Source organism: Lolium perenne, chromosome 4, assembly GCF_019359855.2.
Source record: "Lolium perenne isolate Kyuss_39 chromosome 4, Kyuss_2.0, whole genome shotgun sequence".
Lineage (NCBI taxonomy): Eukaryota > Viridiplantae > Streptophyta > Magnoliopsida > Poales > Poaceae > Lolium > Lolium perenne.
The window spans coordinates 389,748,516-389,770,627 of NC_067247.2; the positions used below are offsets into that span (position 1 = coordinate 389,748,516).

The 22,112-nt window shown below is 43.8% G+C and overlaps 3 protein-coding genes and 1 long non-coding RNA gene across 4 annotated transcripts; 1 reads left to right on the forward strand and 3 right to left on the reverse strand.

Moving 5' to 3' along the window:
- Positions 1–762: 762 nt before the first annotated feature.
- On the reverse strand, positions 763–2,745 carry LOC127349275 (uncharacterized). The gene is made up of 2 exons (XR_007880177.1): positions 2,336–2,745; positions 763–1,109 (listed from the first exon to the last, which is right to left on the reverse strand). It is a non-coding gene; the product is annotated as an uncharacterized lncRNA (long non-coding RNA).
- A 3,440-nt stretch (positions 2,746–6,185) lies between these two features.
- On the reverse strand, positions 6,186–7,990 carry LOC127297389 (high-affinity nitrate transporter 2.1). Its single transcript, XM_051327695.2, has one exon. The coding sequence runs from the start codon at positions 7,871–7,873 to the stop codon at positions 6,350–6,352; it is 1,524 nt and encodes a 507-aa protein (XP_051183655.1). The 5' UTR covers positions 7,874–7,990; the 3' UTR covers positions 6,186–6,349.
- Positions 7,991–9,742: 1,752 nt separating this feature from the next.
- LOC127297390 (mitochondrial inner membrane protein OXA1-like) lies at positions 9,743–15,771 on the reverse strand. The gene is made up of 9 exons (XM_051327696.1): positions 15,125–15,771; positions 14,948–15,038; positions 12,889–12,933; positions 12,307–12,365; positions 11,819–11,894; positions 11,551–11,682; positions 11,371–11,478; positions 10,421–10,475; positions 9,743–10,314 (listed from the first exon to the last, which is right to left on the reverse strand). The coding sequence occupies exons 1-9, from the start codon at positions 15,754–15,756 to the stop codon at positions 10,067–10,069; spliced, it is 1,446 nt and encodes a 481-aa protein (XP_051183656.1). The 5' UTR covers positions 15,757–15,771; the 3' UTR covers positions 9,743–10,066.
- A 2,392-nt stretch (positions 15,772–18,163) lies between these two features.
- On the forward strand, positions 18,164–20,313 carry LOC127297391 (2-oxoglutarate-dependent dioxygenase 11). The gene is made up of 4 exons (XM_051327697.2): positions 18,164–18,472; positions 18,709–18,956; positions 19,223–19,547; positions 19,673–20,313. The coding sequence occupies exons 1-4, from the start codon at positions 18,254–18,256 to the stop codon at positions 19,919–19,921; spliced, it is 1,041 nt and encodes a 346-aa protein (XP_051183657.1). The 5' UTR covers positions 18,164–18,253; the 3' UTR covers positions 19,922–20,313.
- The last annotated feature ends 1,799 nt before the right edge of the window (positions 20,314–22,112 follow it).

The following is a 22,112-nucleotide window of genomic DNA, read 5'->3' on the forward strand; positions in this document are numbered from 1 at the left end:
GGTCATGGATCAAGAGTGGGATTTGTACATCCAAATAACGGATAGATATACTCTGGGCCCTCTCGGTGAAATGTCATCCAATTAGCTTGCAAGCATGTGACTGGGTCACAATGGATGTCATATCACGGTACGAGTAAAGAGTACTTATCGGTAACGAGGTTAAACTAGGTATAAATTAATGGAGATACCGATAATCGAACCTCGGATAAGTAAAGTATAGTGCGGCAAAGGGAATCGGTATCGTATGTTAATGGTTCTTTCGATCACAAAGTCATCGTTGAATATGTTAGACGGTACGCTTTTTTTCCTCCTCGTTTTAGATCTTAATAGAGTTTCTAATATTGTTGTTTAGAGTAGATGCGATAGATCTATCTTGTCTAGATGCTACACTCTTGAGCTACATGATTAGTTCATCTGCCGTTTATGTAGTCATGATTTGTCAAGTATTAGTCCAGATTAATTCATATGATAATTTGCTTATATATTCAACAATTTCATATGACAAAGATAGGAATGCCATTTGATTCAATGCCTTTCGGTTGTCCTTATAGGAGACTAGCTTGACAATGTCTGGGAAGTTAGACGGCCTAGCAACTACTCCCTCCATTCCAATAAATAAGACATGGGTCTTTTATTAGATTTGTCTTTGATAAAAAAATAATCCATTTATATAGAAAATTCTTGATATAGAATTGATATCGTTAGGAAGTGTTTTTCAATACAAATCTAACAATATTAATTATGTATGATATAATTAAGATATTGTTGTTTAAATCTTTCGGTGAAATTTCATCTTAAAATATGTGTGTGTCATATTGATAAAGATGGAAAGATAATGTCCAAGTCATAGTGTGGACACACTGTTACTGAACCGACATAGTCACAGGGTTCCAGCTTGTTACTTGCAACTTTTGCAGCGACCCAACAGCCAGCCAGGATGATGACAATGCACATCGATCACACAGTTGGTATCCTCTGACTTTGCAAACTGGCTTCTGGTTTGTGTCAACTGTGACACTGACAGCAGGAAAGGGGACAAGAAATCCCACAAAGTTCCTTAATTAATTCTTCCCTATCTTTGTGGACCATTCCAAGGGCCTTCGGCCGAACTGCATTAAGATAGAAAATGAGAGTTTTGTACAGGAACGCCAACTAAATGGCTACAATTGACTGAGGTAACTGACAGGAAAGAAAAACAATAAAAAGACCTCCATGCCTCGACATCAACACACACACACAAAAAGTGACCAGCCAGGACTAGCCCATGGCGGCATTGAGTGATCACAGGTATCATCACCCTGGTAGCCATCCGGGCTAGGCCTCGGCTGCTCAACACAAAACAAAAGCAAGGCGTAAAAAACCATAATGCATCCTGTGGCCCTCTATGCTCTGATATCTTCTATGATTAGCTCAAACGCACGAATCACTCCATTGATTTCCTGCTGAAAAGATGCGACCATTTCATTCTTTCCATTGCCTCCAGTGCATGGTATCAAAATCACATCGCTAGGTGCCTTAGGCTGGTCATAGTGGTAAGTATCATGTAGTAGTATCATGCATATGATACTTGTGTATGATACTATCTCTATAGTGGTTAGTATCATGAAGTAGTATCATAGTCATGCTATATTTATTGCTTTTTAAAATCTCAATGCAAATTTGTGCACAAGATTTGTTTGGCATTAACTTTTCTCGTGACATGCGCTATGATACAGTATCTACCTATGTTACTCTAATCTCCTCTCTCCTCCTTAATTAGCTGCCACATCAGCATTTTTGTGGGATCAATGTGCATGATACTAGCTATGATACTAGCACTATGGCTAGCCTTATGTTCGCTTCCATCCACCAAGCTTCAGTCTTCGTTGGCACTTGGCAAAGAGAGCATACCGGATTATGAGGAAAACTTCTTCTCGCTAGGTTGTCCGCCATCAAGCAGCATTTATAACCACCAGCCACATGAAAAATTTGCACTTCATAGGTGCAGGGGCGGCGCCAGGATTTAGGTATAGGGCGAGGAGCGGACATCAAAAATAAAAATCCCTGAGAAGCTACTCGAGATTTTTTTTTTCCCTAGTATAACTTTATAGACTCGTCAAGTCGTCAATAGTGTACACATAACAAATTTTGAGGCTTAACCAGTACAATTATGGCTCATGAATAGAAAGTTTATTTTTAGCGGTAATGTGTACAAATTGTAGAGGAAAATTATTGGTATTTCTGCTAGCACTTCTACCGGTCTTGAATGAAAAATTATTGCCGCTACGCTAGAAACAGATCTACATACAGTTTGTGATAGGCATTCATCAAATACTTGCATACATTAATAGCTTACCTCTAGATTTTGGTGTATGATCAGAAATAACTAGGAGGTCTGGTCGACGCCCTGCATGATGGTGAGGTGCCGCAGCAGTCTCCTTGATCGATCGGCACTTCAACGCAGTGGCTAGCACGACGTGACGACAGCGGCATCGCCAGATAGTTTTCTAGCGGCTGTCTCTTGCGTATTTTGCGACCCGCGCCGGCGCCCGGCGACCAGGCGGGATGGCAGATCGGTATGAGATTAGGGTAAGAAGACACACTGCTTGTCTTTTGATCGATAAAGAAAACAGAAGTTACGGAAAGGGATTAGAGGATGGGCTCAACTGGGCTAGGCTTCGGTGTACACTACAAAGTCACAGCCTCACAGATCGTAGGCATGGGCTTTGAGGATGGCCTAAACTGCGTCATCTGCGTCAATTGGCTTCCTGAACAGTAATAAAATCTGCTCAATTAGCAAACCTTTACATCGCTGCAACCTCGATACGTACGCGAAAATGTTAGGGGGGGCCGAACCATGGGGGTGGGGGCTAGCCCTAGCCCCCCCCCCCCTGCATAGGTGCCTTAGACTTCCAAATTGCGACAGCAGGTTCTAGCCATGAAGAACAACTGATAGGCAGAGCTGACAGAGAAGGCACCGTTCAGCGAGCAGTGCCAAACAGACTCATCAGGTTGTCCAGCAACCAGCATGACCTGCTCCACCACATCCCAAAGCTGCAAATATTGGGCAAACGCTGGCATGAAGACACCACCATAAATTTCCGTGACCCAACGCCGGTTGTGCAGGGCTGCCGCGACCGTGATGTTCAAGTTGCGAACAAAGGCGAAGAGAATAGGGACGAGGTCTTGGACTGCTTTACCTACTGGAAGCCAATAATCCGACGAAAATTTGGCCGCCATGCCATCTCTCAGGCGAATGAAACATTATGTTGGTGGAATATTTATCCGAAACTTATCATTTTTATCTAAGCCACATACTTTTGAATTCGAGAAAGAATTAGCACGCACATACATACGTGCATCATCTACATGTAAACAAGTTATTTAATTTTTTGGAAGGTTAAAAAATACGGATTTTGAGGCACGCTAGAGTATTACGGGTTTTGTGGGACACCTAGATCCCAACACGTATTTTCGTCTGAACTGCACAAAATAATTGACGTATTTCCCGGTGACAGATTGAATCTTCGTCCTCCAATTGACGTCAACACTTTTGCACCTACGATTTTGCAATTGGCTCGTAGCAATTAAACATGACGACTTGTTATTTGGTCTTTCAAAGAAGACATGGAATGTACACTACAATATGATACTGCATGTTATATTTAAGTTGCTTCACTAGTAGAAACAAGGGCTTTTGCACCTTTCTCAAAATAGCTTTTGCACCGGATTTGGCACGAACTGGTGCTAAAGAGGTCATTAGCACCGGTTCGTGCGGTCTGGACGTCCAGGGACCTTTTGCACCGGTTCGTACGGGACCTTTTGCACCGGTTCGTAACACGAACCGGTGCAAAAGGGTTCGCGGCTGACACGAACCCTTTTGCACCGGTTCGTGTTACGAACCGGTGCAAAAGGTCTAACCTTTAGCACCGGTTCGTAACACGAACCGGTGCAAAAGGTTTTTCTGCTCCCCACGCACCTCCACCCCCCCAATCGCCTTTTTTAACGCTGTAAAATAGAAAAGAAAATGATAGAAAATTCAAAAAATAAAATCTTTTGAGATTCATGTATGTTATGCAATCTACTATTAGGGAAAATTAACAAATTTGAATTTTCACTTTTTTTTGCAAAAAAATGTTTAAAAAATGGTAAAACCGCAACAACTTTTGCATACGACGTCGAAAAAAAAACGTATAATATATCAAAAAAATCCTGGGAAAAAGTTACATCCGAATTCACCAGGGTTTACCCGGTTAGCTAATTTTTAGATTCTCAAAATTCCAAATGAAAATATGAAAGCAGGAAGATTTTAGTTTTTTTTCAGAAATTTAGGATTTTATATATTTTTTTATTTTTTAAAAATTAAAATTAATAATTGCATCCTGCATAAAGATTACTATTACTTTTAGCAAATTATAAGATTTTCAAATTTTCAGGTTTTAGGTTTGGCAAAAAAAAATTAAAAATTAAAAAAATTGATAATAATTAAAAATAATACAAATTATAAAGTTAATGTTTACTTATTTATTCAAGATTACTATTACAACATTACTTTTGTTTATTAAAATAGTTATTTGAAATTCGAACAATAAAGAAATATGACATCGACCCACATGTTAATAGGATTGATATGATACTATTATCACATACATACGCGCAAAGCACTTGGATGCGGGATGGAAAGGAACTTGGAAGTTAAGCGTGCTAGTGCTAGAGTAGTGGGAGGATGGGTGACCGAGCGGGAAGTTTGAGCACGAGTAAGTAATTGGACTAGAGATAAGGGTAGTTAGAGACTAAACTTGTGAAATAACTAAAATATTAGAAATTCTGAAATAAAGGAAAAAATGAGGGAGTGGAAAATAATTCGAAAAAAAATTTACGGGCATTTTTCTGCCGTGGCAGCGTTTTGGGGATTTTTCTGCCGCGGCAGACCCTTTTACACCGGTTCGTATTACGAACCGGTGCAAAAGGTCCTCCCGCTCGGACGCCCGGTGTCCGCCACGTGGTGCACCCTTTTGCACCGGTTTGTAACTGAACCGGTGCAAAAGGTGGGGTCTTTTGCACCGGACGGCTTGCACCGGTTCACAATCCGGTGAATATGAGCCTTTCGAACCGGTGCAAAAGACCATTTTTCTACTAGTGCTTGTATACATCAAAGCAAATGTAGGGAGTGTCAAAAAATGGCCTTACCCTTTTAAAAGAAGTGCCCGTTTTGTATCTAGTGATAAGCCGTTCGACGTTGATTGATCATCAGCTATAGCTTCAACAAGTCGTACCCAAAAGCTGCACTTTAGATTTGTTTAATGAAGGAAAATTGCCTGGGCCTTTTTTTCGCTGGGGAAAATTCCATACTTGTTATGTACACTACTTCCTCTTGCCTAAAATATGTTGCATATAAATTTTAGTTAAAGTTAAACTTTCTAAAGTTTGATCTTGTATATTAATAAAAGTATTTTATAAAGTTTCATCTTGTATATTAATACAAAAAAAATATTCAGGTGGGAGCCTTTTGCTCCCCCCGGTGAACCCTCAAAAAAAAAAACAAAAAAAAAGTTTCATCTTGTATATTAATAAAAGTATTAACATATACAATGCAAAATTAATATTATTTAAAGTATCATGAAATATATTTTTAGATTATATGCATTTGATATTGTAGATGTTTGTATTATTTTTTATATTCCTGATTAAACTTTGCATAGTTTAACTTGCACTATGTGCCTCAAATATGTTTGAATGGTTCTGGTGGTTGACACCTGTAGTGCCACCATATGTTTAACTCTCTTTTGTGGTTGTTAACCAACTAGCTAATCATGGAGCTGTATATATTGGTTATTTGAATGGTTCTGCACATATCCAACTTACCACTTGTAGGGATGAGCTAGCTTAGCTTACAGGGCATATACAGAGATAGATAAGTTTCCCTAAGTTGGCATCTAACTTTCACATTTTGTTTGTCATTTTCTTCTTTGTTTTCCTAATTCGATTTTCTTACCTGTCTCTCTGTAATTGAATCATGCTTGTGTGCACTCAAATATGCAGGAGCCATATTTGCAATGACGATTGAAGAGGTTTTGGCAGCGCAAGATGACTTGAGTCTTGGGGTTGAGAGCAAAAATCAGACAATTTGCCATATGCAGGGATGGTGAAGTGTACTTTTCTTTTCTTGACGATTTCACTGTTCTAAAAAAGACATCACACGCATCAAAATTCAAACGCGCTCGTGTAATTTCGTATCCAAATTGTCACATACCCTAGCGTATACATCCACACGTTTCATTATCACTCGGGTTGAGAAACGCAAACTTAGTAGCTCATATGTACTAGAGACACTTGACTGTACGTACCTATGTAGATACGAAAACAGGTCCTATACATATTGGGGAGTGTTGTTGGGCGGCGTGGCTTCAGCGAGGATGATGTTGCGCCTGCCACGCTCTGAGCGGGAGTTCTCTGCGAACTTTTGGCCAGCGAGGTGGAGCCCAGTCTTCTTCTCCTCTTCTGTCCACTCGGACCCGTAATACTCTTCTTCAGTGGCGTCAGCGTTGGCGGGGAAGAACATCGAGCCCCACTGTGGGAAGTGCACGAGCATGATGGGCAGTGTGCAACACATGATCATGAGGCCCATGTACTCGAGCCCTTTACCAGTGGTATACTGCGACGAAGTGAAGAAAAGAAGTTGGGTGAGCCCTGCACCCACGTTACCGCCAGCACCAGTCATGCCAGAGATGATGCCGAGGGACCTTCGAGAGACGAAGGGGGCGACACCGAAGATGGCGCCACATGCAGCCTGGGCACAAATGGAGAAGAGGACCATCGCGGTGACAGAGGCGGGGAGGGCTGAGGCCCGCCCAAGCCAGAGGCAGAAGGCACCACCGGCAGTTTGAAGGATCCAGACATTCCAGAGGCGGGCACGCATGCCAAAATAGCGTGCACCATGGTCGGAGAGGTAGCCACCCATGGGGCGCGCGACGATGTTGGCCATGCCAAAGCAGGCGGCAATGGTGCCAGCGGTGCGGAGGCTTAGATGGAAGTGGTCGAAGTAGTACTCGGCGATGACATTGTCGGTGGTGAGCTCGACACCCATGCAGTAGCCGTATAGGAGGACGAAGACCCATGTGCGGTAGTTGGTGACGGCGCCCCATAAGACCTTGGAGAACTTGTCCTTGTTCACATCACCCTTTTTCTGAAGGCTCTTGAGGTTGCCGTCTGGGAGGTCCTGCCCGAGGGTGAGCACAAGCAAACCCATAACGATGTGCATCAATCCCGGGATGAAGTAGGCGATGCGCCATGCGACGAAGGGTGTCGCGCCACACTTCTCGATGGCATGAAAGACGAGCGGCATGATGAGTTGCGTGGCACCACCGCCCATGTTTCCCCACCCAGCGGCCAGCCCATTGACTGTGCCGATGATCTTGCTGTTGAACATGGTGCTCATCCAGTACTGGCACGACACGAATGTCGCGAGGGAGAAACCAATGAGGAAACGAATAGTGATGTACCCGGCAGCATCGTCAACGAGTGACATGCAGAAAACGGTGGGTGCAGCAAGCATGACAAGGAAGGCACAGCCGTAGCGCGGGCCAAGGAGGTCGCACACCGCGCCCATGACAAGCCTGGAGAAGATAGACCCGGACACAGACGCCACCCCTGCGTTTCCGATGTCGGCCTTGGCAAGGTTGAGGTTGTCGCGGATGATGGGCACCAACGGCGCGGCGGCGAAGGTAGAGACGAAGCACGTGAAGAAGGAGATCCACGAGAGGTGGAAGGTGCGCATATGGGGGTTGGCGAAGGAGAAGAGCCTGAATGACTTGGCCTTGTGCTCCGAGTCCACCGGCAGCGTGAACTTGCTCGCTGCCGCCTCTTCCCCCCGAGCCCGGGACTCCACCTCCATATCCCTCTCTCTTAACTAGAGCTAGCTATGCTTCTTCTTAGCAGCTGCTCTGTTGCCTCTTGAGCTTGGCTTTGCAGTGCAATGGCGGTGTGTGGCTTATGCTTTGAATCTTGCATCCATCGGCGCGGTACTTATAGGGAGAAGGCGCATGTCGGCTTTGTGTGTGCACGTTTCAGCGCTAGAGTTGACATTTGGATGATATCTCAATCGATTATCAGGTGTTACCTAGGTAGATTTTGCTAGACTGAAGATCACGCCCTTTGGGCATCGTAGAGGAGCAAATTAACTAGCGATCAACAATTTGCATCTGACGGAATCATGAGGAGGCTAATGAAGCAAGTGAATGAGTTAACTACTCCAGATTGGAGAGACAGCGTTGAATCTTAACGAGTGAGGAGAAAAACCAACTAATTTAACGGATATTAGTACCATTTAAGAGAACCTCGGCGCCGCATCTCCTGCGCCCGTGGCTTTTGGAGCTCCGTTTACTTTAGCTTGTTCCATGGGATCGGCCAAGGATCAAGGCGGGTGTGACTCGACGCGTGGATTGGGAGAGAACGTTGACTTGCCGGTTAGTAGGGGGTAGGCTGGCAATCAGGTTCACCTCCTTAGTTGACGCAAGATTTGTGCATGGCCGACTATCTCGATCGGTTTTCAGTTTAGCCGAATATCTGTGCCCGTTTGGATGTACTTTACAGTCAATTACACTTCGTATCGAATTTCTTTGCACCTCTGTCAGCTTGCATCAGATTTTTCATTTGGGAATATTTTACTTGTTTCTTTAACGAATGGGAATTTTTTATTTTGTACCTTCGAACTCTGAAATTGTGAATTGTGATAAGCTTTCGACATACTTGAATGTTTTTTTGTCAGATTTCTGCTCTTAGCTACCGACTCATCCTCATATGTCGGTTCAATATATCAGTTTGGTAAAAGTAATAGTAGAATGAGACAAAAAAAAACGATGCAAAATCACAATTAAGGGGTAAAATGCAACACGTTTTTAAAGGACTAGCAATTATGCCCGCGTGTTGTAGAGAAAATTACGGTGACGCACAAAGTAAATTATTGTAGCAAAACCCGTGGTGTGTCCAAAAACGTGTCCACCGAGCCCTCCGCGGTACAAGTTATCGTTTGATTCACGATTATAATGAAGAAGATTGAATAACATCTTTTGATCTCTTACTGCACGTTGAACCAGATATTGAAGATGTATTCTTAATTTAGAACATAATGACCTAAGATCATTTTCATGTAATTTGACTTACCAAAAAAAGACAAGTAGAGGGAGAAATTTAATGGGATACGTTGGTCTGACATTTTCCTGAGACTTCACAGAATCGATTATGTCCACGCATCAACGCATGATTATACTTGATCAATTCGTGTCATGTCAAGTGTCAACCCTGACGTTCACATCTGAAATTGGTATACCTCCCTGTTTATTGCAAACCCTAACTGTATTTTAGGGGAATCCAAATCATAATTAGTAGGTACATCGATACAGGGATTCAGAGTTGGAGAATGTAGTGTCGGAACTGTTAGTACAGCAGCACATGCAATGTAGCTTTGCAAAAGGATTTACACGGGTTATATCTCTATGCTCACCAATCTTTGTTTATCTTCTAAGCAAACTGATCACAGGACATTCTGAATAAAAACTACTTCCTCCGTCCCACAATATAGAGCGTTTTTAGCTAGCCAAAACGTACAGAATCAGAACTAGTTAGAGAAAGTTCATAGCATCACCAAAGGTGAAGATATCCAAAGAGGAAATGTTTGGAGACATGTACTGATTTAAGACTATCAGAGTAACAAGGTCATACTTCATCACACCCAATAATGTAACAGTAATCAACAGTCAGTCCAGGATGAATTCTTACCTTTTGCAACTACAAGGTAATAACAATTACATCGCTTGATTGTTTAATGTCAAATCTAGTAGTACAAGAATACCCACCTACATAAGGTTTCTGCTTGGAAGGCATCAATGTGCTTAATCCAGCAAAACAAGCTGGTGATTTTAGTTGCCAGGATCCCTCAGGTTTATTCGCTCGAAACGACAATAACCACACATGCTCAAAAAATGCATAGCTGTATAGTCCAAGTCAAATCTTGGTGCTATATCAGTTTGTGCTAGATATCCTTCGCCACTAGACACAAGTTACAGAGGCAAAATTGGTTTGTTAGCTATTACTCTTCAGATTCACCTCTAGCTTTAGCCCTCTTTTCAAGTTCTGCAATCTTCTTCTCAAGATCTACAACCCTATCTTTTAGTTCGGCATTAGAAGGCTCAGACCCCTCGACTTCAGCGGCTGGATCAACTGCTGGAGATGACTTCGGTCCCTCGAAAAGGCTGAACGTCGACATTTGAGCTGGTACAGGCTGTGGTATTACCTCAGGAAGATTCAAGAAATACCTCACAGCTGTCTTCCGGAGAGCTGAGACAGAAAACAAAATAAATTATGGTATACACATAAGCAAATGAGAAAGGAGACAAAAAGAAGGCCTGGACATGTGAGATCTCAACTCTGGCACAGAACTTACCAAAACCATACCCAAGCGAGAACAAGTTTGCTGTCACCCAGTAGCAGAAAATTGCCTGCAGAAAAAAAAGAGAAGATTAATGACAGTGCAGAAGAGAAGATAAGATTAATGACAGTGCAGAAGAGAAGATAAGATTAATGACAGTGCAAAATTATTTAGTATTGTTAATGCTGCCAACAGAGAAACTTAGCTACATTTATTTGATATATGAAAAGGAGGATAAAAGATGTCGAGTTGTAGCATCTTTGACTGTGGATAACAGAATTTTGTTAATATGATTCACATATATTTCAACCAACCAATGTACTATGATTTTCAGCAGTTAGGTGAAAAAACAATTCCTACTTTAGGGTAAGCCCCTATGAACACCTAAATGCCAGGATGGCAGCTCCAACTTAACTATGCAAAATAATTTATGCTCTACAACCCCAAAAGAAATCAAGGGAGTAGGCCCATACCCATGTTTGCCCAACTCCCAATCACACCATGAAAGTTTGAAGATCATTCAAAGAAGGCTTTAATACACACAAATTTTCCTGCATTTCAGGAAATATGTAACCTGTGTACAGCGGCGGAGCTGCGTGTAAGCTGTGGGGCGAGCTGACCCCACAGCAATTTGCCGCTAGCTCCACCACTCCCGTGTATGGATGAATAACCAAGTAGGGAAGAGTGATTGTGGTCATGGTCATGCAAAAATTGTTATTGAATGCGTTTTCCATGTTATGGGCTATAGATGTAGCCAGTTTCAGAAGCTAACTGGGGAACTATAAAAAATGGTCACTGTATAGTATTGTCTTTCGACAACCACAGATTTAGTCGTTCATTAGGAAATGGCACTTAGTCATGCAAACTTACCTGCATTCCCAGTATGCTCAAATTCCTTACAGATAACTTCTAGCTAGAATTTTATGGGTATGGTTCATGAACTTAATGGCCTGAGTATTTCATACCTTTGGAAAGTGCATGGTAAATGGTATAGTCGTAACAGCCAATATTCTAGAAAACTTCTTCATTGTTTGCAGCATAGGATTTCCCTCCATGCCTTCTTGCATATTGAGCTGAAAAAAGTATTATTCTTAACTATACAATAACATAAAAGACATATTTATTGCATCGGCCAGGGTGCACACCTCCACCGTAGCCAAGAATGTCGCTGCTGTCAACACTGGGAGGATGTAAAGCTCGTCAGGAGTTGTCAAATCAGTAAACCAATATGCTCCACCTCCTTTCAAAGAAGGGACCTTCTCCACCATGTTTTGTATCTACAGTTCAGAAGGAGGGACAAGGTGGAACAACATTAAAAAGAAGATAAACACTACAGCAAGATTGCAGGATTATAACCAGGTGTGATTGTAGTTAGAATGTTTGATATAAAAAAAGAAAGTGGAATAAACTTACAGCAAAGAAAAAGCTCATGAATATAGGCCCTTGGATGAATATACCCTTTAACGGTGTCAATGGATTAACACCACGCCTGAAGGGAGATATTCGATAATTAAAACAATGGAACTATCTGTTCTATGATTAAAAGAAGTAAACGACCCAATAAACATAATGGAAGTCTAAGTGCCAAAGTTGAATTCTGTAAGACATGTAAATGCTGAAAAAACATTTATTTGAGCAAAAAAAAGAGGCACTTCGTAAGCACAGATGATAGCAAGAACAATCTAATGGCCAATAAAGCAATTTTAGAACCTACAAGCTTCTACAGAGCCCAATGATTTAAAGGAACACAGTCGAGTTTGAAGAAACAGATATTTACAGAAAATGATCAGTTGGCGAAATTGCACCAACATATAAGATTTTAACACTGCAGGCGAGATAAAATAACTTCAGATTATGAAATATTTACAGGAAAAATAAGTGAACCATTGGCAGTTGCATACTTTGTGAATAGCTCGCCCAATTTCCTTTTCCCCTCTAGCATCGATTGTGGATCCATTGACTGCAGGAAATAAATATGGAGGGTTGTAGCATTAGGAGAGCACAGTGTAAACTTTCTTTAGTTAATTAGATTTTAGATTCCCTAGGGGTGTAAATTATCTCGAACAAAACTAGAACTTAGGTTCCTTCGGAGCCATTCATGCAGCTTCGGCATTGTCCAGTACCTTGGCAAGTTCACAACAGGATTTTGAAAAACTAGACTAAGCAGCAGATTACATGTACATTGTAAATATGCAAGAAGACAATTGAACATAGTTGTAGTGGCCTTTCACCTTTATATGCCTCCCAAACACTCCCAATAATAGAAATTTATGATTTGGTAGATAGGAGACAACAGATGAAAGCACAATGACATAAAAAAGGCTATATGTGTGGAATTGCACCAAATACTATAGATAATAAAATGCTAACAGTGGGTGTTGCACTATTGCTATTAATATAATTATGGCTTCTACAACTAACATGCTCACAGTAAGTTAAAGTATAATAAAGAGCGACTTGAACTGCAAACTAACTCTACTTACATTTCGCATCTCCATGTTGATTGCCTCAATTTCTGGCCTCATTGCCTGCATGAATAAGAGTTTCAAAGAAGGAAATTTAACAAGTTATCTTGCAGTCACTCGAAGAAGACATAATGTGGATACCATTAGACGAGCAAAGACATCATAACAAATGGAACATCATTATGTCCTCAACTAGGAGCCTTCAGCCACAGATGCTACCAAAAAGTGTTGATTAAGATCAAAGTAGTTGGACAGGTTAACCGAAAACATAAAGCCAACAATTTGATCCCCTTTAACTAAGTGCATGGGGCGTTCAGATTCTCATTTACTCCACTATATATCAAAAAAAGTGACACTGCACTTTTGCCCAATTTGTAGGGGTGGAATCGAGCCGAGCCGAGCCGGCTCGAGGCTCGGCTCGATAAGGCTCGAAGAAAATCGAGCCGAGCCTGGCTCGGCTTGCTGCTGATTGGAAACTGAAAAGTAGGCTCGAGGCTTGGCTCGGAGGGCTCGAGGCTCGGCTCGTACGGCTCGCGAGCCGTCAGCGAAATACACTGCAGTCCAACTTGTCTCTCCTCATCCCCGCGTGCCAGCGATTCCCTGACCCCCAATGGAGTCTTCCTCTTTGCTCCATGACCTTGAGACTTGACTGGTGGTCAGGGTTAGCCGGCGGCGCCACCGCCACCCACGCCGCCCTCCACCACCAATGCTGGCTACCACTGCCCCCAACTCCGTCTCCCATGGATCCGATGCTACACCCTTTCCCGGACTCCGCCTAGGATGCGCGCTGCTGCAATGGTTAGGGGCGTCTGCCGCTTGCCGCCGGCCGGCCCTCCACGGTTCGGCCCGCGCGCCTTCCCTTCGCTTGCCAGAGACGTACTAGTTAGCTCAGAGCTTCTTTGGTCTCCGTTCTTCTTTGCTCTGCTTTTTGGAGTAATATGTTCAGAGCTGAGTTCTAGATCGATTCTGGCCAAAGGCCTACTAGTCTAGTTCAATGACTTCTGGTATGTTCTAGTCTCCTGCTAGATTTCATATATCAGTCAATTCAATCTTTGATATTCTCTCGTACTGAAGACACACACACAGTAGATAGATCTTGATCGGTTCACAAATTATTGAGTGCTCAGATCGGTCGAAAATCAATTTAGTGACAAAGAAATAGCATAAATTATTGACATAACTTGCTTGTCTAAAATCTTATCCAGGCAGATGCAGATTAATTTAACTTGTTTGGTCAATTTAGTTGCTGGCATATCTTGTACAACCTAAAACCTGAAGCAATTGTTGTTTATAATTGTGAAATGTTAAATTTTTAGTAAAGGGTGTGGTTTTTCTTTTTTATAACATCGAGCCTTCGAGCCGGCTTGCAAGCTTCATCGAGTGGGCTTGTCGAGCCTCGAGCCTTGATCGGAAGGTTTAGGCTTGGCTTGTCCGACCTTCGAGCCAAGTCGAGCCCGAGCCAAGCCCTGTCGAGCCCGAGCCGAGCCTCGAGCCTCGAGCTTCAAGTCCACCCCTACCAATTTGTGTGGCTATACTATTCGGGAATCAAATGGTGCCATAAATGATTTTAACACAAAGAACAGATCCAGTGTTGCTATTCAAGGACATAGAGAATCGCAGGCCACTGGACCATACCGAGACACTACATTTCATATGACAAGTCAAAATCAATCTACATGTTAGCTCAAAAGAGCACATATATTGGCAATGTAGCCTACACTACAAATTGCATAGAATGACAGAATGGCATCAAGGTTCAAACTTTCTTTTTCCATACAACCCCGGTAACAGGGTCTGGTTGCACTATCAGGAGATAATAGAGCAACAGAGGCATACGTTCGAAACTAAAAGAAAAAGCATAAAAGCCACGCGCACCGCTACTGCTAGTGTTTCCAGGGGCATGTATACAAGGAACAACAACTAGCCGACTAAAGCCACAAGGTTCAAACTTGTTAAGCTTCAAAAATGCATTTGCGTCTCTCATAAAATGTATGGGCAAAAAGCAGAACGGGCATACAGTTAAAGCATATATAACAAAAACAAAGAGCATAAGTTACTGAGATGAGCTCATTATTACATTTAGCTTCATCGTGGACTTCAGCTGGTTCACCATCAGCGGAATCGTGGCTGTTCGGATCAGTATGGTCGTGACGGCAATCGCAGCCCACCTACAAAAGACCCACGTTTCGAATCCACTTACAGCTAACATGATGAGCAAAACTGAAAGCACGCGCGAGGTCTCAATGGGACTTACCAGTTGAGCCCGGTGAAGGAGTGGACGGCGTCGATGACGTACTGCAGGGCGGCGACCGGGGGGAACGAGTCGGCCGCGGCGGCGGCCACTTCCCCGGGGAACGAGGCCGGGAAGGCGGGCGCGACCGCGGTCGCGGCGTCGGAGAGGACGCCCGCCGCGACGTCCATCTGGTCGGCCGCGGGGTCGGTGAGGACGGTTGCGGCGGCATCGATCTCGGAGGAGGAGGAGGAGGAGGAGAAGGTGCGGTGGGCCAAGAGGTGGGCGCCGAAGGGGAGCGGGAGGGGTAGGCTCTGGGATCTCGCGCGTCGACGGAGGTCGGCGGAGGGGAGGTGTGGAGTTTGCTGGGCTGGGGGCGGCGGGGCGGCGGAGGAGGAGGAGGGGTCTTCGCGGCGGTCGTGGTGGGAGGGGACGAGGTGGGAGAGGGAGGGGTGGAGACGGCGGGTGAGGTGGTGGGAGAGCGTGAGGCTTCTCCGGGCGGAGAAAGCCATGGCGGCGGCGGCGGCGGCGGCGGCGGCGAGATCGCGTGGGGAGAAGAGGGGGTTAACCCGCGAGATGGATATTCCTCTCCGAGTATGCTGCTGGCATATGGGCCCGTTCAGTCCAGCCTCCTTTATTACAGAGCATCCTTGCATAGTTAAGCTCTACTATGCAAAAAAAAAAAATGCCAGAAATATCCGAATTTATTTGATAAGTTCACAAGAAATACAAAGCATCTTAAACATAATGAAAATTGCATCGAGGTCTTTGGACCACCAAACGACTACTACTGCCGCCAGAGCAAGCCACCGACGCGTCATTGTCGTTGCTTCCTTATCAGAGTCGGCCTCATGTTGTTGATGATAGTTGAGAAGTCTTAGTGCACATGCCCCTAAAGACCAGCCCCAGAGTTGAAGTCATCGCATTGAACCCTTGAATTGATCTGAAACTTGTAACACCAAACTTATCGCACACATAGATTAGGCGAGATCCACCGTTCTATGGAAGCAGCGACCAGACAAATCCTTACCCTCCTCAACAACACCGGCGAGGTTGCCGGCGAAGAGTTGGAAGAGGAGGCGGGTATACCTTATTATTGTATCATAAAACGTCATCATAGCCACCATAACGACGATGTCGATTGACATAACTCTAACTTTAGGAAACCTTATAAGCGTCGAACGAAGGTTCGAGGTACCCACCTCCTCTGGTCGCTAAGTGGCAAGCAGAAAAGGCGGGAACTCACCGATTCCCGATAGTAGATGGCGAGTACGAGACAGATGGCGGCGGCTGCTAGGTTTCTACCCTAGCAGCCGGATCCTTTTCTTTCACGATAGGAGGTCAATGCAAGATGCATTTCAGAGGGGTGTTATTGAACACAAATCGATTTGAGGGTAAACTTGTGAAGATTAGATTGGTAATTCTGAACCATCTAGTGACGAGTCGAGCTATTGTTTTCGCACATTTTCCATCGTGTTTTTCACGAAGGGGTGACAAAAATTGTGGTAGAGCACACCTCGTAGGAGCCTTTCATTGGTTCAAGTACAAAAAAAGATGGCAAGGACTTATTCAACCCCGTACGCGAGGCAGATCACATGAGAGAGGAATGCGACCGCATGAAAGAACGATGAGATGTGAAAAGAGTAAATTTCCGTTAGTTATGCAAATTGAGTTTGGCGTAACAAAAATCCCTATTATTGAGAATTTGTAACAAAGCCACCAAAAACATGCATAACAACTACCACAAGGCTACAAATTTTAGTCAAAATGGAAGAAAACAAGGGGCAAAACTATCACTTTTTAGCAAAATACCAGAAGGATCGAATTTCTCATGTGGTTATACGTTAGTGTATGGATAACGACACCCGCTGACAAAGAATTCTGTTGAAATTAAAAAGGTAAAACTGTGGATGCCAGTGCTACAGCAACTAGGAAATTATGATGAATTATGTACCATATATAACGTTACCTCCGTACACTTTCAAAACAAGTTTATATTTGGAAAGGAAGTAGTAAGAAATAAAATTGAGCAAAAAATTATCTCAAAAAAACAGAGAGAGAGAGAGAGAGAGAGAAAACGAAACCGGAACAGAGTAAAACAGAAAGGACCTGAACCGACCGACACCCGTTCCGTTGGGTCCGTATATAAACCCAACCCCGAACCCCACAACGCCACAGGACTCGCACCACACCGCAGCAAGAGGCAACGGAAATCGACTCTCCTGCCGTCGTCCGCCGCCGCCATGAGCGCCATGAAGTTCTGCCGCGAGTGGTACGGTAGCGCGTGTCCCCCTCCTTCCTCCCCCTCCCGCTGCTTCTTCCCCACTTCTCGGCCGGTGGCTGGAGTTGATTAACTGAAATAGAATGAATGCGACTTAATATTTCTTGCATAACGAAGTTGGCTGTTCTTCATATCCCTGTTTTTATTGTCCACCCATGCCATGAAACATTAATGTTTTGAGTTACAGGCGTCCTTCATCCGCACAATCCAATCAATAGCTGATGACTAACTTCTTGTTGTCTTTATAATGTGCAGGCTACGGCAAGAGGGGAGGAGGGGATGACTCTGTTCTTCGTCTGCTGCAACCTCTCCTGCGGTAACCGGTGGAGGGACTGAAAGATTCGCGTCTCCTGCAGAGGCCACCCGACCCATGCCCTTAAGGCCCTAACCCCTCATGCTCTGGAATTTAGTTTCTGATTAGCCGTCTTTGTTAGAGCACAAGAACTGGACTTGTCAAACATACCCTTGCAGTTTCTGTACTTTTTTCCGGACCATGTATTTTGCAAGCCTTAATCACATTAGGTATATTTCTTCTAGCCTATCAACTGTGAATTCCTATTTGTGTTTGATTCTCCCGCATAGTGTGTGATGAGGGCATGAGCTAGCGGTACCACATTATTTAATTTTTTTAATCCGATGTGATGTTCTCTTATAGAGGAATGAAAGTTGATTCTCAGAAAGAACAGAAGAAAAGAAAAACAAGCAGGTTGCCAGTATTTTTTATGGCTGCTACTGGACTGGATTTCTGAGTATTAAATTAGTGGATGCCATGTTACCATCGTCTACATATGCCAATGGGCATGAGGTATACTTACAGAAGAAGACTGAACTATCGGAGGAATTAGTAGCATCTCAAGAGCGGCAGGCAAGAGATGGAATCTCTCCCAGTCCCGAGTGTCCAGGCCATGGTGGCGGCCACCGGCGGAGCGGACGTGCCGTCAAGGTATCTCCGGCCAGAGGCAGCGGCGGATGCTGTCGCCGTCGCCGGTGAGGATCAGATCCCTATCATTGATTACCAGAGGCTGCTACTGGACCATGGCGAGGAGTCTGCGCGCCTCCACAGGGTCTGCCAGGACTGGGGCTTTTTCCAGGTTTGTTGCCATACATCTCCAAGTTTTACCATTCATACTTGTCTCTGCTACCTTCTATACATTGGTACCTCTGTTGCTATGTCTATGTTTTGTCAATCCAACCAACTAAGATGCAATCCTATCGGAGATACTTTCAGCTGAATTTCTACTTATAACTGCACGAACACTTTGTCGTCAATCTGATTCCTTGTCCTGCTAATTGCGATCATAAGAAGTTGACCACTCGTCCTTTGCAGCTAATTAACCACAGTGTTCCAGACGATGTGGTTGAGGGGATGAAGGCCAACATTCAGCAATTCTTTCAGTTCCCTGCAGAGGTTAAGAAACAGTTTACCCAGGAACGAGGGCAGTTGGAAGGCTATGGCCAGTTATTCGTCGTCTCGGAGGATCAGAAGCTTGATTGGGCTGACATGCTTTACCTGTACACACAGCCACCTGAGGACAGGAACTTGAGGTTCTGGCCTGACCAACCTGCTAACTTCAAGTATGATTGCAACTCCTCATTGCCTGTTAGTTGTCTCTTTATTGCTCAACTTAATTACTATGAAATGTGTTTCCAGTACTTTTTTTTGTGTCTCCTTTGCTTTCCCCTACTTAGGATTAAGAGGGCCAAATTAGGTACAAAACGATAAAAAAGGGCATAATTTCTAGTCTTAATTATCAACTGCAAATCTTCGGTTTTATGTCTTGCCCTTGTAAATGGAACAATGAGTTCTTACCCATCCAAGTTTCTGACTAAGTTTCATTCAGATCAACACTGGATAAGTATTCTGCCGCTGTGAAGGACATAGCAGATACCCTTTTGGCTACCATGGCGCAGAGTTTGGGGTTGGAACCAAAAGTGATTTCTGACACATGTGTCGGTGGGATACAGTCAGTCAGGATGAACTACTATCCCCCGTGTGCTCAGGCGAACAAAGTTGTGGGCTTCTCTCCACACTCTGATTCTGATCTTCTTACTCTCGTCCTCCAAGTAAATCATGTTCAAGGCCTGCAGATTAAGAGGAATGGCAGTTGGTTTCCTGTCAAGCCTCTCGAGGGCGCTTTTGTCGTAAACGTCGGAGATATCTTGGAGGTAAGACTGGACAGTTGATCGTCAACTCAATCCTGAGCAAATATTATAGTGCCCATGCTAGAATGCAGAATTAACATTGCATCAAAAATAAATTATTTGTTGTTGTTTTGCTTTGGTGAGGCCAGATCTTCACAAATGGAAGATACAGGAGCATCGAGCACCGTGCTGTCATCAACCCAAACGAAGAGAGGCTGTCGGTTGCGGCGTTCCACTCTCCACACATCCATGCCATGATAGGACCTCTGAAGGAAATTGTGGTGCACGAAGACGAGGCCTACAAAAGGGTGGACCATGAGGACTTCATGAAGCTTTTCTTCTCCGCGAAACTCGAGGGCAAGAGCTTCTTAGACCGGATGAAGCTGAAGAGCAGCTAGCAGCTTGAAGCAAGCAGGTAAGCTGTTGTTGGTTGTTTTGAACCTTGCCTGTCTGGAGAAGAAATGAAACATTCTACATGACCGATATGCATATACATGGGAAAACAGCTCCTGGTCGTTTTTATTGCCTGCACGTGCACAAGGCATAGTTGGAGAGTTGAATAGGAAGGAAGCAACTGCAGATGCTTCTGTACTTTGTAGTGTCTACAAGCACACAAGGTCTCAGGCATCACTAGTTAGCATCCCTGCATCATTCTAAGACGTCTGTAAGACTTTTTATTTTCGAAATGAGACGTCTGTAAGACTGTAACCTGTGTCTTAATTTGTGAGCGAGACATGACAGACAGGGCTGGGCCGGGACATGAAATTGGTTAGAATGTCAAATGACGAAATACCTTGTTTTTTTTTTTGCTTATATATATGAAACAAAAGTAAGAGGCAGCAAGCCGCAGAAAGAAGCTGAGGCTGTTTCCTAACTCCTAAGTTTGTCTGGTCTGATCTGGTGTTGAAGACATAGACAGATTAGATAGGACGGTGGGACATCATGTGTAGGTATTAGGAATTAAGATTTGGAGTCAAGTGAGCTAATAAATAACTGGTGAGAAGAAGATAAAGTTGGCGAGCGGCACTTAGTCGTGGCGCCACCAACAAAACAAAACGAAACAACCCCACAAAATCAGCAGCGTCAGAGTAATGTGTGCAGCTTCAGCTTCACCCAAAGACGCCTCAGGGTGGTCGAGCAGCTTGGACGCGGACAGGGCCTTGGCTGACGTCGCCCTGGTATGCGGTGCTGAGCGTCATGAAGCGGCCTACGACCGAAATCGACCGGTTCTTGGCAATTTCTACCTCAAACGCTTGCCGAGTGACAAAAATAACTAATCCCTCTGTTTGGCTGAGGCTGATATGTTCAGCGACGCTATCGATCAACTTGCCCTCATCGAGCTCCCACTTCTTGACCGTCATTTTTTTATCTGGTCCAACAATGGAGACTTTCCAACTCTCAGAAAAAAATCAATCGTCTTTTTGTCTATCTAGCCTGCCATTTACTCAAACTCGATGTTCTACTCCCTTACTCGCTTCATCTATGGTCGTATTACCCTCATTGTCTGTATGGCTACACAAATTGCGCATCCCGCCAATTTTTGTTTTGAAAACTATTGGGTCTCACATGTTGCATGTGGGCCATGGTCCAACAAGCTAGGAATTTGGACCAACACCATTCAAATGCTGATACCTCGCTTTTTTCCAACATTAAAAGGTCCGCGTCACCCTTACTTGTTGGGGAAAACAACTGAAAAAGGTTAGAAATTACATTCTTCTCTGCCCCTTAAATTGTTTCAAGGAAGTTTGTGATCCCTATCCTCTAATATTGCACCCACGAAAAAGTTGCCAAGTTGCCTTCTCGAAACAAAGAGACAAGATTATATATGTGATAGAAGCTGATAGAATTACAGATTGCTTCCATATCTTGGCCTCCAGTCAGATCTGACAATATTAAAGTTCCATCACTGATGCCAACAAAATTGAATCATTTTTGTACGATAAAAGAATGACCATTTTCACGGACTAATATACCTACTTTCTCCAAAATCTCTATGGCAACCCAATCCTTTCAACTGACACATGGACTCCCCACCTATTTTTGGCTGACAGTTAGCCCAGTATTAGAAAAATTAATGCTCTACTATGGCAGTATTTAGACATTTAAATACTTTTGAGCTCCCAATTATTATAATGATTACCTTTGTTGGTCTTCTTAATTTCTACCTTCGTGTTTGTTTGTTTCGGCTGTTAGATGTATATATCTGTATCTTGTAGTTCCCCATATGTTAGGGGGTTTCCTGCATATTTGCGCCTGTACATGTACTATATATTGTGGCATTTGGCCCCCTGGCAATACATCAAACATATTGCCCTAACATGGTATCAGAGCCCCAGGTCTCGAGTTCAAATCCTAGCTTTCCCAATTTATTGTAAAAATTATCTCCTCTCCCCGCAGCCTCCTGTCGTGTGGTTCCGGCCTTCCGCTGCCTCTTTGCCTCTCTACACGTGTTGATTTGTCTTTTCGTCTCCCCGTCACACGTGAGAGGGGGTGTTGACGTGTATAAGTAGATTGCCTAGCCCTTTCCATCAGTTCGGACTTTTGATTCAAGTGGCTAGTGCATGAATCTTAACATATTACCCTAACAAA